This window comes from Dama dama, chromosome 24 (assembly GCF_033118175.1).
Source record: "Dama dama isolate Ldn47 chromosome 24, ASM3311817v1, whole genome shotgun sequence".
In the NCBI taxonomy this organism is placed as follows: domain Eukaryota; kingdom Metazoa; phylum Chordata; class Mammalia; order Artiodactyla; family Cervidae; genus Dama; species Dama dama.
The window spans coordinates 47,004,802-47,019,278 of record NC_083704.1 but is presented as its reverse complement, the minus strand read 5'-3'; the positions used below and the strand labels follow the sequence as shown (position 1 = coordinate 47,019,278).

General features: G+C 39.9%; 1 protein-coding gene across 9 annotated transcripts in view; it reads right to left on the bottom strand.

The window, feature by feature from the left end:
- Positions 1 to 3,730: 3,730 nt before the first annotated feature.
- The window catches only part of CFAP20DC (CFAP20 domain containing), a 264,689-nt gene continuing 253,942 nt past the window's right edge, over positions 3,731 to 14,477 (bottom strand). For 5 of the 9 annotated variants that reach the window (XM_061128207.1, XM_061128198.1, XM_061128202.1 and 2 more), the window contains one exon: positions 4,303 to 4,459. In XM_061128207.1, the coding sequence (XP_060984190.1) occupies positions 4,314 to 4,459 (146 nt within the window). In that variant the 3' untranslated portion in view covers positions 4,303 to 4,313. The other 4 variants (XM_061128199.1, XM_061128203.1, XM_061128206.1 and 1 more) reach the window with 2 other exon arrangements.

The following is a 14,477-nucleotide window of genomic DNA, read 5'->3' as shown; positions in this document are numbered from 1 at the left end:
AATTTGTTTCTTGGAACACACTTTAAGAAGTGCTGATCCTTGGAGTATAAAAAGGCCATACTATGGAAGGAAGGAAGAATCTGCATAAACAAAAGAGAAGAAAACAGAGAACCCAAACTCCCAACAGACTCTAGTGTCCTCTAGTGGCCATTGTACAGTAACTGTGAAATACACCCGTCATTTGAATCATCTTAATGCCCTCAGAGTGGGGAAAGAATTTTAAGTGAGAAGTCGAGGATCCCATTCTCCCTTGCACAAATTGCCTTTGGATAATTAACTTCCCAATCTGAACTTCACTTTTCTCAATTATAAAATCAGAGTTTAAAGAAATGATCTTGATTATCCTTTCTAGGCCCAATTAGATGATTCTATCTCAACTAGTATAATGGGAGGAAAAAGAGAAAATAGGATTTGCTTGACAAGAATTCTCCTTATGATCAACCTTTCTTCAATGCAAAATGAATGATGTATGAGATAGAAATCCTAAAGCACAACCATATGTGGATAGGTGATGCTTAAATCTCATTATTCTGGCCATTTTGATTGGTGATTGAGAGTCACAGACGGCAACCTGGGATAAACCTAGTTTTAATACTGTACTTGCTGTCATTAAACAGCTTTTTAAAAAAGAACAACCCAGAAACTTTCAGCAGCTATATCTTTAATTAAAGCCAAAGGGCAACTTGAAGATTAGTTCTTTTAATTAATTGTCCTTTGGGTCGGACAATCTGTCACTACACTATTCTTGGGTATTAAACAGTTTGCACTTCAAAAAAAAAATCAAGATGTGGTTGAAATGACTGATTCAAATGAGGCTAATCTAAAAACATGGAGAAATACAATGCGGCAAATTATTATGCAAGAGTATCTATGTATTTTGCATATGCCAATATTTTTCCTTTAATAGAAAATAAAACTAGAGAAAAATTATAATTGCCAGAGGAGCTAAATCATTGATTTGATGCCACAAATCGGCTGACAGTTATTTTTCTATAATTCTTCGACTCTGTAATTAAATAATAATTTAGACATTGAACACCTAAAGCCGCTTGCAAGTTGCACCCCAAATTATATGAAACAAGAAACTAAATTAGTCCTCAAATTGATACCCAATTATCATGAGATGTATTTCCATATTGAATCAAACTATTTTTTTCAGAATCCATTTGCAGTGTGTGCATTCACTACACATTTGATGAGAAAAGTAGAAGTCCAGGTCTTAAAAATGGAAACTAATAATATAAACTTTTCCTCACTGCTACATGTGATTAGGCAAATCTGTCCTCTCATCACACTGGATCTAATATACAACAGTGGTGCTCAAGCATTGACTACACATGCAAATTGCCAGGGAAGGTTTTAAAAGTTTCCAGTGCCCAGGTTGCACCCAAGACCAATCAAACAAAACATTCTGGGGGTGGAACCTAGGTATCAATATTTTTATAAACTTCTCAAGAAATTCTCATGTGCAGCAAAATTTGGTAAGTGAAGCCATACAGCCCAAGCAATGAATTTCCAAGTAAACTGGATGTACCATTTTGGTTTAAAATGGGCAACATGGGGGCACATCTATTTCTATTTTTCAATTCTTCTTAGAAACCTTGTCAATAGAAATTGAAGCCACTCTTTTTAAACAAAGTGAAAAAAGTGGAAAATATGACCTTGTGGTAGATAACTTTTGGAGCATCTGCTTGGTTCATCAGAAACTCCTTAACTGCCTTTCTCCACCATCCACAGAAGAGGGTTCTTGACTGCCACTGGACCAAAGTGGGCCAGCTGGAATCCCAAGTTTGGGACAGTTGAATTGAAACTGCAAGTTAATATTTCTGTGTGGTTGGATGCATAGGCTGTGGTTCATTAAGTGTTCCCGTGGGTGGACTGAATTGCTGAGAAAATTTTGGGTAGAGAACAGAGAGAAGAGATGGGCAAAATGGATGAGAGGTGAGCTGCTGAGACATTTCAATTTATTTTGAATGTCATTTTAAAAAAAAGACAATCTTTGTAAGAGCAAATTTTTAACAAAATTGAGAGGAAGGTTAAGTGATTTCCCATATATCCCCTACCCCTATGCATATGTAGTTTCCCCCATTATCAACATCACTCACCAGAATGGTGCTTTTGATTTTAACCAAGGGTTAGCCTAAAATGACATATCATAATAATCCAAAGTCCACAGCATTATGGCTCACTCTTGGTGTTGGACGTTTTCTGGATTTGACCAAGTGTATAGTGATATGTACCTATCATTATAGTGTCATACAGAGCAGTTTCACTGCCCTAAACATTTCTTTGCTCTCTATTCATAACCAAGAAACAAAATTTTTAGACATCCGGGGTAGACATCTGCCGCTTTTGCCTGCTTAACAGGGCCCTCTTCTGTGGGGACAACCGAGTGTGCATTCCAGGTGGTCCTGGGGCAAACTGATAAGTCAGCTGAGAGACTCAAGGCAGAGCCTCAAGGCAGAAAGAGGTGGCACTGTCATCCCGGTGACCATCATCGAGAGAAACTGTTAGTTCCTACTATAGGGTTCCCAGAGCTTCCTGATTCCTGTGCCTCCTGTAGTCTGACTGTTGCAACAAGTCTTTGGATTCTGGGATTAAGGGTATCTGTTGCTTGCAGTTCAAGAACCCCAAAAGAGTTTTCTAGGTCCTAGCTTGGATCCACTCAGAGGCCTTGCAGCATTCTGTTAGAGGCTCATGAGGCACTCTTGTATTCTTAATTACTTTTAGCTCACGATTTTTCGATATTTGCAACTTCACGTCTCAACTAGTATGGAATTTTGATTGACTCTTCTATTTATGTGGATGATCCCGATACTCATGAAAGCAGTAATAAGGCTTTCCAAGTTCTGCTCCAATCTTGAAGGTCACAACCAACTCTTTTTATCATTCTGCATGTTTTCTGAAGCAGTAGTTAATTTTGGTATTTTCTAAGTATGAAGATTTTGAAGAAAGATTCAAAACAAAGGTATTCTCTGTGAATTAATAAAAGTTTACCCAATACCAACATGGTTCTAAATAATCTATAATCCTTTGAACAGGAGCCCAAATCTACTCCTGAAAAAAAAAGAGCTCTTATTTCCTTTATCAAGCAACATTAAATGAAATTATAGTATTGCCATTAAATCCAACTGTACACCAATACTTTTTCATTTCCAATGGTACTATTATGAAATTTTTATTAAATAACAAAATATGCCTAAAATAATAAGCTAATACAATAAGTATTTCTTTGAATTCAGTATTTATATATTTGGCACACAATTCAAGGCTAGTCTACTCAAATTCAGGAAGCATGTGATTTTTTTTCCTTGTGATGGAATGAGCAGAGTTACAATGGCATAGACTTAAAGATTAAAGGAAGTCTTCTCCATTTCTCCAGGCCCAAGTCACAGAAGTGGTAAGGTATGTAGAGTGTTCAAATGGGTGGCTTCTTACTAAATATGGATCCATAGAGCTAGATTTGGATCATGTTTTAAGAATTCGTAGATAATTTTTTTGAAAGCACAGAGCTAAGAAGCTGAAGTTATTAACAATGTTATGATATTTGGCAAACTATGGATGAACTATAATGAAATGGAAATTGTGGGGCCAGTGCCAATAAAATGTGATCATAGTCTGATTAATTCACAGTAATTCCTTTTCTAGAAGTCTAAGGAAAAGTAAATACCATCTAGGAATATTCTGGCAAAGAAAGTGGGTTAAATAAAAAGAAGCAGTTTAAAAGGCATTCTTCTGACCATCATATTTTATTTTTAATACAAATAGGTAATAAAAGAAAAGGCATCTTTTAAACAAGAATACATTTTCTGTGTATCAAGCCATCATTTACATATTAACACTGCAAAAATTTGAATAACTCTTAATTAATTTACATAAAAGTATATGAAGTAAACAGAATTATATATAGGATGAGAACCAACAAACAAGAAACAATTCAAAGTCGTACAATCTTGTCTCTGTATTAACTCCTTCACAGTTCTAAAAAGTCACACCCATCTACATAAAGAATGTAGGCAGTCCTAACATTGAACATTACGTACAAACTGACTTCATCTCTCTTAGTTCTTTCTGATCCTGTAGGCCTGCCGGAGACACACTTGTGACGCCAACTTAACAGAATCAGAGTTGCTATCTTGCTCCACCTGAGGTGGCCATCCTTGGCCCTGGAAGCAGGCGTTATACCAACTCGTAGTACTTCCCAGTCTGGGGATCAAAGTAACAGTTCAAACATGGGTCATACAGCAGAGTCAGCACTTCCTCATCCTCTTCCGCACTCAGCTCCTCTTCACCTGTGGGGACGGGAAGCATAGTCATGTTAGCTGCTGGCCTGGCTGGGAATTCTTAAACTGCAACAGGAAGGGCAAGGCAGCAGGAATCACCATTTGTCCTGGAGGACCATCCTTGTGTGGGCGGGATGTCAACGCCGGGAGGCAGGAGCGCTGCGGATGTGATGGTTCTATACTTGCCGTGTAAGATAGAAGAAACGGTGATCAGAGGGGCCAGATTCACTATAAAGCACAAGAAAAATGAGTGTGCAGAACTGGCAGGGAGGAGAAAGGACTAAGGAAGAGGGCCAAAGGACTAAAGAGTTAAGCTAATTAGGGCTGAAAAGGATTCAAAATTTGATTATCTTTGATTATCGCAGCTCTAGCCTTCTTCATGGGCCAGAGCTGCAGAAATGCCAAACAGTGCAAATGAAGTGATCTAGTAAAGAGCTCAATCCCCATTCATACATCCTAAAAAGGCTATCACAGAAACATGAATTAAAATAACGTTTAGAAATATAAGCTATGCAAAGCAAAGAACACATGAGGAAAACAACGTCAGATGATCTGTAATTGTATTAGTGGTAGCAAGATGTGTCAAATTTGCTGGGAAAATGAACACATCAAATTTTTTCCCCTGTGATATTTGGATGATTTGGTTGTAGAGAATGCCTACTGCCTAGTCATTAGCAAGGTTTGGTTGGTTTTCAACAAATGAAAAAAAACCAAAAAGCTGTTTTACTAAAATGTTACCTGGGCACCTTATATGTGCCCACTGCTATGCTCAGCACTTGTGTACCTATGCCATCAACAGCAAGCGAGTGCCCTCTGGACTTCTCAAAATACACAGGATAGGAATTCAGAGGCTGGGAGAGCAAGACCTCCCTCAGCTGGCGACTCCCAGAGCAGGCTCAGGAAGGAGGAGGTGATGAAGACACTAGCCCTCTCTTTTTCCTTAGCATGGCCTACTGCGGACCAAAGAAAACCAAAGCTTTGGCCTGCAAGCTCACCAGGTCAGCTTTGGATAGGGCTTGGATGGTGGGCATGGGCAGGGCTGGCACGTAATACAGACTCCGTAAATACCGAGCCCTTTTTGAAAGGGTGAATCAGTGACTGTGAAACAAAATCTCTGGTCTTAAGTGTCACTGCCCATGAAACAAAGGTGGCTACTAAAGATTAATGAAGAGTTAACTGGGTGTGGCTAAGAGCACCCCTGGGCTCTGGAATCCAAAGAACCTGGGGATGGATGGGAGAGTGCTGTTCACCACCCAAATGCCCTTCAGCTCAGTTCAGTTCAGTCTCTCAGTCGTGTCCAACTCTTTGTGACCCCATGAACGCAGCACGCCAGTCCTCCCTGTCCATCACCAACTCCCAGAGTCTACCCAAACCCATGTCCGTGGAGTCGGTGGTGCCATCCAAACATCTCATCCTCTGTCGTCCCCTTCTCCTCCTGCCTTCAATCTTTCCCAGCATCAGGGTCTTTTCCAATATCAGCTCTTCGCATCAGGTGGCCAAAGTATTGGAGTTTCAGCTTCAACATCAGTCCTTCCAATGAATATTCAGGACTGTTTTCCTTTAGGATGGATTGGTTGGATCTCTTTGCAGTCCAAGGGACTCACAACAGTCTTCTCCAACACCACAGTTCAAAAGCATCAATTCTTTGGTGCTCAGCTTTCTTTATAGTCCAACTCGCACATCGATACATGACCACTAGAAAAACCATAGCCTTGACTAGATGGACCTTTGTTGGCAAAGTAATGTCTCTGCTTTTTAATATGCTGTCTAGGTTGGTCATAACTTTCCTTCCAAGAAGTAAGCGTCTTTTAATTTCATGGCTGCAATCACCATCTGCAGTGATTTTGGAGCCCAGAAAAATAAAGCCAGCCAGTTTCCCCATCTATTTCCCATGAAGTGATGGGACTGGATGCCATGATCTTAGTTTTCTGAATATTGAGCTTTAAGCCAACTTATTCACTCTCCTCTTTCACCTTCATCAAGAGGCTCTTTAGTTCTTCACTTTCTGCCATAAGAGTGGTGTCATCTGCATATCTGAGGTTATTGTTATTTCTCCTGGCAATCGTGACTCAAGCCTGTGCTTCCTCCATCCCAGCGTTTCTCATGATGTACTGTGCATATAAGTTAAATAAGCAGGGTGACAATATACAGCCTTGACGTACTCCTTTTCCTATTTGGAACCAGTCTGTTGTTCCATGTCCAGTTCTGACTGTTGCTTCTTGACCTGCATACAGGTTTCTCAAGAGGCAGGTCAGGTGGTCTGGTATTCCCATCTCTTTCAGAATTTTCCAGTTTATTGTGATCCACATAGTCAAAGGCTTTGGCATAGTCAATAAAGCAGAAATAGATGTTTTTCTGGAACTCTCTTGCTTTTTTGATGATCCAGCGGATGTTGGCAATTTGATCTCTGGTTTCTCTGCCTTTTCTAAAACCAGCTTGAACATCTGGAAGTTCACGGTTCACGTATTGCTGAAGCCTGGCTTGGAGAATTTTAAGCATTACTTTACAAGTGTAATTTGATTTAGGTCATACCTGAATGTGCCCTTCAGCTGGTGACAGGTTATTTTACCTCACTGAACCTTCCTTTGCTCATTTATAAAATGGGAATAACTCTCTTTCACAGTTTTGTGGGTGAAGTTGGATGCTGGATAATATGCATACCAAGAACAAAGTAGTTGTTCAATAAAAGATCACTACTATTAAGGATAGTAATAAATGCAATAAATCATAAACTACAGGCTATAGAGTTTTAAATAACTGAGAACAGCATTGATAAAGCTTAAATATAAAGGAAAGGCTTCACAGAGACAGGCAGTATGACATTTAGACAATGAAGGCAGGCTTGTCTGGGTCCAAATCCCATTTCTACCACTTCACAGCTGTGGGGCACTGGGAAAATTCACTACTCAGCCTCAGTTTCCTCATATGCAAAGTAAGGATAGTAACAGTGCCTGTTACAGTACCTGTGAGAACTAAGTAACACTTGGCACACACACAGTTAGAATCATTATGGAAAATCTAAGACATGAGAGGGACGTGTTCATTTATAGCTCAACTCCCTACCCCTAAGCTGTATCTATTTGACTTTTTACTACTAAAGAAAAAAAAGAAATCTGAATGAAACACAGACCTTCCGACTAGTTTTATGTGTGTGCTCATCGCTCAGTCGTGTCTGACTCTTTGCGACCCCGTGGGCTGCAGCCTGCCAGGCTCCTCTGTTCATGGGATTCTCCGGGCAAGAATACTGGAGTGGGTTTCCATGACTCCCTTCAGGGGATCTTCCTGATTCGGGAATCAAACCCGGGTCTCCCACACTGCAGGCGGATTCTTTACCATGTCAGCCACCAGGGAAGCCCTACTAGTTTTATAGAGGATGTTATAATCAATTCAGCTTTAAACAAAAGCTCTTATACCAAAAATCATGTACTTTTCAAAAAAGTAAAATAACATTCATTTTTTCCCATCAGGTGTGATATTAAAATCACATATCACTGAGGTAAATAATTATAAGTCAAGTTATCTCAAAGACCTGCCATCTGATGTCTTGTTTTTATGGCATCAAATGCTGGGGGAAAGTCTGACCTCTGGCATGTAAGAGTTATACACTATGTAATTGTTTAGTGCATTCTGTGCTTGCAGTTTCCAAAAAGATAAAATTTTAACCTGGTGTTATCAAATTAGAAAACTCAAAACATTTTACAGTTAGTCAGGAATCTTTCAAGATGAAAATAACCGTTGTAATGGGCCATGGGTCTTTATCACCCAATTGCAAAGGGATCAAGGTGATCCAATTCATTAGTAGAGATTTGGCTACATAATGCATACAGACTGAAGCAGTAACTGCTATATAAATGCATTTGTTCCAATACAAATCACTATAGAACTGGCATTTCATGCATTATAACCATGGGTCTAAGAGGGGTTTTGTGGTTTTTAGTTCAAAAGCTTTCAGTTCAGTCACTTAGTCATATCTGACTCTTTGGGACCCCATGGACTGCAGCATGCCAGGCTTCCCTGTCCATCACCAACTCTGGAGTTAACTCAAACTCATGTCCATTGAGTTGGTGATGCCATCCAACCATCTCATCCTCTGTCGTCCCCTTCTCCTCTCGCCTTCAATCCTTCCCAGCATCAGGGTCTTTGCAAATCAGAGTCAGCTCTTTGCATCAGGTGGCCAAAGTATTGGAGTTTCAGCTTCAGCATCAGTCCTTCCAATGAATATTCAGGACTGATTTCCTTTAGAATGGGCTGGTTAGATTTCCTTGCAGTCCAAAGGACTCTCACCAGTCTTCTAACCCCAGTTCAAAAGCATCGATTCTTTGGCGCTCAGCTTTCTTTATGGTCCAACTCTCACATTCATACATGACCACTGGAAAAACCATAGGTTTGACTAGATGGACTTTTGTTGGCAAAGTAATGTCTCTGCTTTTTAATATGCTGTCTAGGTTGGTCATAGCTTCTTTTCCAAGGAGCAAGCATCTTTAAATTTCATGGCTGCAGTTGCCATCTGCAGTAATTTTGGAGCCCCCCAAAATAAAGTGTCTCACTGTTTCCCCATCATTTGCCATGAAGTGATGGGACCGGATGCCATGATCTTAGTTTTCTGAATGTTGAGTTTTAAGCCAACAAAAGCTTTAAATGGGTGAATCTTAAAACTCTACCAACAATGACATTCATACAAAAATTGGGTGATATTATGTATACTTTTATTCTGAAGTAAGTGTTTTAAACTTGCATAAAAGGTTTTGTTTTCATTATAACTTAATTTTCAAAACCTCCAACTTATATCATTTTGCCATTGTAATCTCTATGTAATGAAATTATCATATTGTTAAGCAATTACCAGTATGATGTCAAGCAATGGGAAATGTTTTGAAAGGTAATTACTGTGCATGGGTATAGGGTAATTTTCAATTATATCCTTGGATAGTGCATAGTTTGTTTTTCTCCCAAATGCTAAATTGCTCTATTTAAAGACTGGCTACAGAAACTCTAAAAGGACAAATTAAGAAATAAAACCATTCTCTGCTACCAGACTAACAGCATCTGGACAGGGGTCCAAATTACGTTTTTACTCTTCTTCACATAATAAAGCCATTACTAGTGAACTAAAATTGCCTTTCAGATGATAATATATTTACAAACTTTCAGCTTCATCCACTTTGAAGTCAGTTAACAGCAATAACAGACGGAAAACCAACGGAGCCAGACCAAACGCAGCAATATTAGCTGCCCTCCTCTTGGTTAGGTCAATGTGAGCAAATAATTCCTCTAGCTCTCCTTTTGAAAGTCAATTAATATAAATGCTTAATTATCTATATTTGAGGCATTTTAACTGTAGGTAATAGAAAACCTATATGCAAAAGCTCAGTCTTCAAGCTTGAAAATAAATGATGTGGCACCAGTTTATCAGATTTAAAATCTCAGTCAAGACATTATACTTGATTTTCGATTTTCTGACGCTGCCGTCTAGAATTTTTTTTTAAACAAGTTAATGCATTTTCTCTCTTATAGATCTCGAGAACTGATTGACTGTATTTTTATGTGCATACCAATACACTATGGTTTAGACAATTCAATGGCGGGGGATCACCACTGGGAACAGGCAGCCTTAGGATCAATAAAGATGACATTTTAGATACGATTCTGCTGAGGACCAGGTGCTGGCAAACTCTTCCATCAACTTCTATCACAGTAGGGCAGAATTAACTTTCACTAAAACTCGAGAAAGTGAACTGCTGCGATCTGCTTCTCAGCAAACATGTGCCCTCAAATGAGAGAAAGGTAAATGGCCAAAAATGCAATAAAAAGATGAAAAGGTACTTTCTTCTATTAGCAAGCTGTATTGTCTTTTTGGGAAGGCAAATGATATGCCAACATTATAGTTCAGGTTTCATTTGGGAAATAAGTACATCACTCCTTTTGTAAAATCTGGTGGCTATATTTCACTTGGAACACGCCATTTAAAACAACCAGTTGAAAAATTTGGATGATTACTTAGGAATTCCTGCAATTTCATTCTTTCCAGGTAGTCTCTACTTATAAATGTGATTCAAATGTGAACTTGTGATTCAAAGCATCATGTTGTCACCTTAAACTTTTACATAATGTGACATGTCAATTATATAGTATGAAGCTGGGGAAAACCTCACAAAACATATATGCACTTGTAAAAGTGTAGCTTACAGCTCTGAATGCTTTCTGTTGCATGTGAAGGAAGGTCCCTAGTCAGGTCCCTATTGAGCTGGGAAGCCTACAAATCCCATAGGGTCTCCAGTGCCTGATTTCAGACAAGGTGGCAGCGCTGCAGACGGGTGGAAATGCATCCCTATTCTAGCAGTGGAATCGAGGACCACACCCTGGGTCAAGAACCTTCTGTTGTACACTTGGGGAACAAGCAGGTGTGGGCGGTCTGGAAGAGGGAGAGAGCCTCAGATATCCACTGGTGTGTTCACTTCTCTAACAGAGGGTGCACGTCCAGCGTGCCACAAAAGAAGGCATTTCTTTGTATAGCGACTCGCCCCCACTAAGCACAGGAAAATGGGACAGAGTGCTGGGTACAAAGCAGGCACTTAATTAATGCTGGCTTCTATCACTACTCTGATTGCTAACATTGCTTTTTTTGGCAGAGGGTGGGTGGGGGGAAGTTTTCCATTGCATTTTAAATAAATCTTCAAGATATAAAGAAGATCCAAAGAGTAGACCAAGTGATCCTCCTGTTTCCCATAGGCAGAAGATCCACTCACTCTACTCACCAAGCATTTATGGAGTGTTTACAATGTCCTATGGGTTCCCTGGAGGTTTAGATGGTAAAGAGTTTGTCTGCAATTCAGGAGACCCAGGTTCAATCCCTGGGCTGGGAAGTTCCCCTGGAGAAGGAAATGGCAACACACTCCAATATTCTTGCCTGGAGAATTCCATGGACAGAAGAGCCTGGTGGGCTACAGTCCATGGGACCCCAACGAGTTGGACACGACTGAGCGACTAACACATGTGCCATGTCAAACATTGTGGGTACCATGGTTGTTCGATGAAGCAAGATGTCTGGTGAGATAACTAATAAAACAGATATTGGAAGACTGTTTTTAGACTCAAGGTATTAGGTAAATGTCAAATAACTTCATGGTGGGAAATAGACTATGAAAGGATTCCTTTGTTGGACCCAGGACAGGTGGCCATGCTCCCCTCTCTCTGGGTTGCTGGGAAGCATTGTGAAATTTCTATAAATTCTTTACCACTAATTTGGATATTATATGCATAAAATAAGCGTGCATGAGGCTAAGTTGCTTCAGTCATGTCCGACTCTTTGTGACCCTATGAACTGTAGCCCACCAAGCTCCTCTGTCTATGGGATTCTCCATAGCCCACCAAGCTCCTCTGTCTATGGGATTCTCCAAACAAGAATACCGAAGTGGGTAGCCATTCCCTTCTCCAGGGGATCTTCCTGACCCAGCCTCCTGAGGCTCCTGCATTGCAGGCAGATTCTTAACTGCATCCGCTCCCTATTTGTGACTCATGGAAGAATAATTAATGTTCATAAAGGAACATCTTCTGTGGCTCTGCTGAACAAAAGGTACAAGGATGTTATTTTCATGAGACCCTGGCAACTCTAAAAGGTCTTCACTCAAAATCTACGCAAACTGTAAAAAAGGTTTACAGGCCTGAAGAGAGAGGCATTATTATTCCATTTTGGAGCTGGTAAGCATGAATAATTTAAGGGTCATATCTATAAAGGAACAAATGTCAAAAACAAATTGACAACTATTTTTCAGGCAGTCTGGTTCATTTCCAAAAGGTCAGTTTGGTAGTTTTCTTGAGTAAGTTCTGAAATCTTAACTTCCCATTTTTAACATTTTCCACGGTCTCCAGGAAAACACATTTTTAGGAAGTGTTAAGGGCACCCATGCCCATGGTGATTGATACTCGGCAAGTGTGTTGTGGCCCAAGAGGAACGGCTGACAGCTGTCTGTTTCTCCATCCAGTTGAAAGGCATGGAGCTCAGTGTTATTCCTGCCGGCTGGTTGCTCTTCTGGGAGCTGGGCTGTTCACTTCACGGCAGAATTCACACACTTGAGACATTCTAGCCAAACAGAAACTGTGGAATTTGTACTAAATAAAGAAGGGGCTCTGGGGCCTGTATAATGCATGTGTTTACTTCTGTATGGCCTGGAGCAAGTCGTCCAGAGTTATGTGTTGGTCAGGCCATCTTCCCATTATGCCACTAGCTGCACAGGCACATCTCAGCCTCTCAATCTCTGATGGACGTGGTGGTTCATCACATCACTCTCCTGCTCTAAGTCCCAGGGTTCATGTGTAAAAGGGGGTAACAATAGTACCTACATATCTGTAGGCTAATTCTGAGAATTAAAGTGTACATGGAGGCCTGGGTCAAGGAAGGTGAAATAAATGTTTTTGTTATTTTCATCCGAGAAGTGTGAAGATGGAAGAGACTCTTTCCTTGTGAATCCATCTTCAAAATTACCTTCATGTCCCAGTGTGATGGTTCTGCAGAAAGGCACTGCTGTGGAAGAAACCTGGATCCAAATTCTAACTCTGACTGAGCATTTGACCTTGGGCAAGGTCACAATGAGGGTGATGGATTACATCAGTGTTTTTAACTGGTTCATTAGGGCCCCATGGCAGGTTCTGAGACCCTAACTCACACTCACTCAGAGAGGTTCTACTTGTAACTACTTTGAATATTGGGATTTCATATTAGATTTCATTTGACAGAAAAGTCTCTTCATTGCTTAAACATAAAGAGCCACTGCATACAGTGACTTACAACTGTTTTAACTGCTACAGTGTATGGGTCTAAGTTCAACACTCTCATTGTTCAATTTTACGGATATACCAAAAATTGGAACTGGGGGAAATACTGAAAGTTGGATTTCAATGAACTACCTTGATTTTTTTTCTTTAAAGGTTATTATTACAAGAAATGTCCAGTTGGATGCCATTTCTCTCCCTCTTTCCCTCCCTTTTTCCTTTCCCGTGTTCTAACGAGAACCCAGAGTATCTATTATAATGTATACGAGAAATTGCACAGGTATTAGGGATCTAGGGGTGCATAAACTGACAATCTCTGCTTTTAAAAACTCTTAGACTACCTGGAAAAAAAGACCAGAAACAAGTAAATGAATCATGAGTTACAAACTGTGAAAAGACTGTGATGAAAAGGCACAGGGTAAAGTGAGAGACTGACTGACTCATAAGATTGTCTAGAGAGGTCTTTGAGAAGGTGGGCCCAGCAACCACCCAGGTCCGTCAGTCCCGCACCCCAGTCATTCTCTCTTCAATTGGCCCCTCACTCCGTTGGCCTTGCCTACATCTGGTCAACATGGTATGTGCACCCCTCGGCAACCCACCCTGCTGGAGGGAGTGTGGCCACCGGTCATTTGCAACAAGACTGCATGGGAGGGGGAGGCAGGGCTGCAACAGGTGACCAGAGATCTGCCTTTTTTTTTCTTTCCCCTGAAAGAACTTAGCTACTCAGCCCTTGAGATATTTTCATTTGTTTTCTTGTAGATTAGGAACTCTCAACAGAAAAGAATTCTGGGTTTTATATACAGTATTTTTTGATTAGGTAATTTATTTACTTGGTTCTAAACCAAAAAAAAATTAAAAAGTGAAAACAGCGGTTGGGCTCTGGGGCCAGGCTGCTTGAATTTCAATCCCAGTTCTGCCAATGACTAACCTTAGGCAAATTATTCAAGGGCTCCAAGTCTCAGTTTCTCCAGCTGTAAGAATAACAACTACATATACAAAAATAGTATCTTCCTCATTGTGCTGCTGAAGACCAATGTTTTTTTTACATTTTTTACAATTGAAGTATAGTGATTTACAATGCTGTGTTGGTTTCTGGTATACAGTGATTCAGACATATATATGTATATAAACATATATATATATATTTGTTTTCAAATTCCTTTCTATCATAGTTTATTACAAGACAATGAATATAATTCCCTGTGCTATATAGTAGGACCTTGTTGTTAATCTATTTTATATACAGTAGATTTTATATGTTAATCCCAAACTCCTGATTTACCCCCTATCCTACCTTCCCCTTTGGTTAACCATAAGTTTGTTATCTATGTCTGTGAGACTGTTTCTGTTTTGTAAATAGTTCATTTGTATCAAATTTTAGATTCTACATACAAGTGACATCAAACAATACTTGTCTTTCTCTGT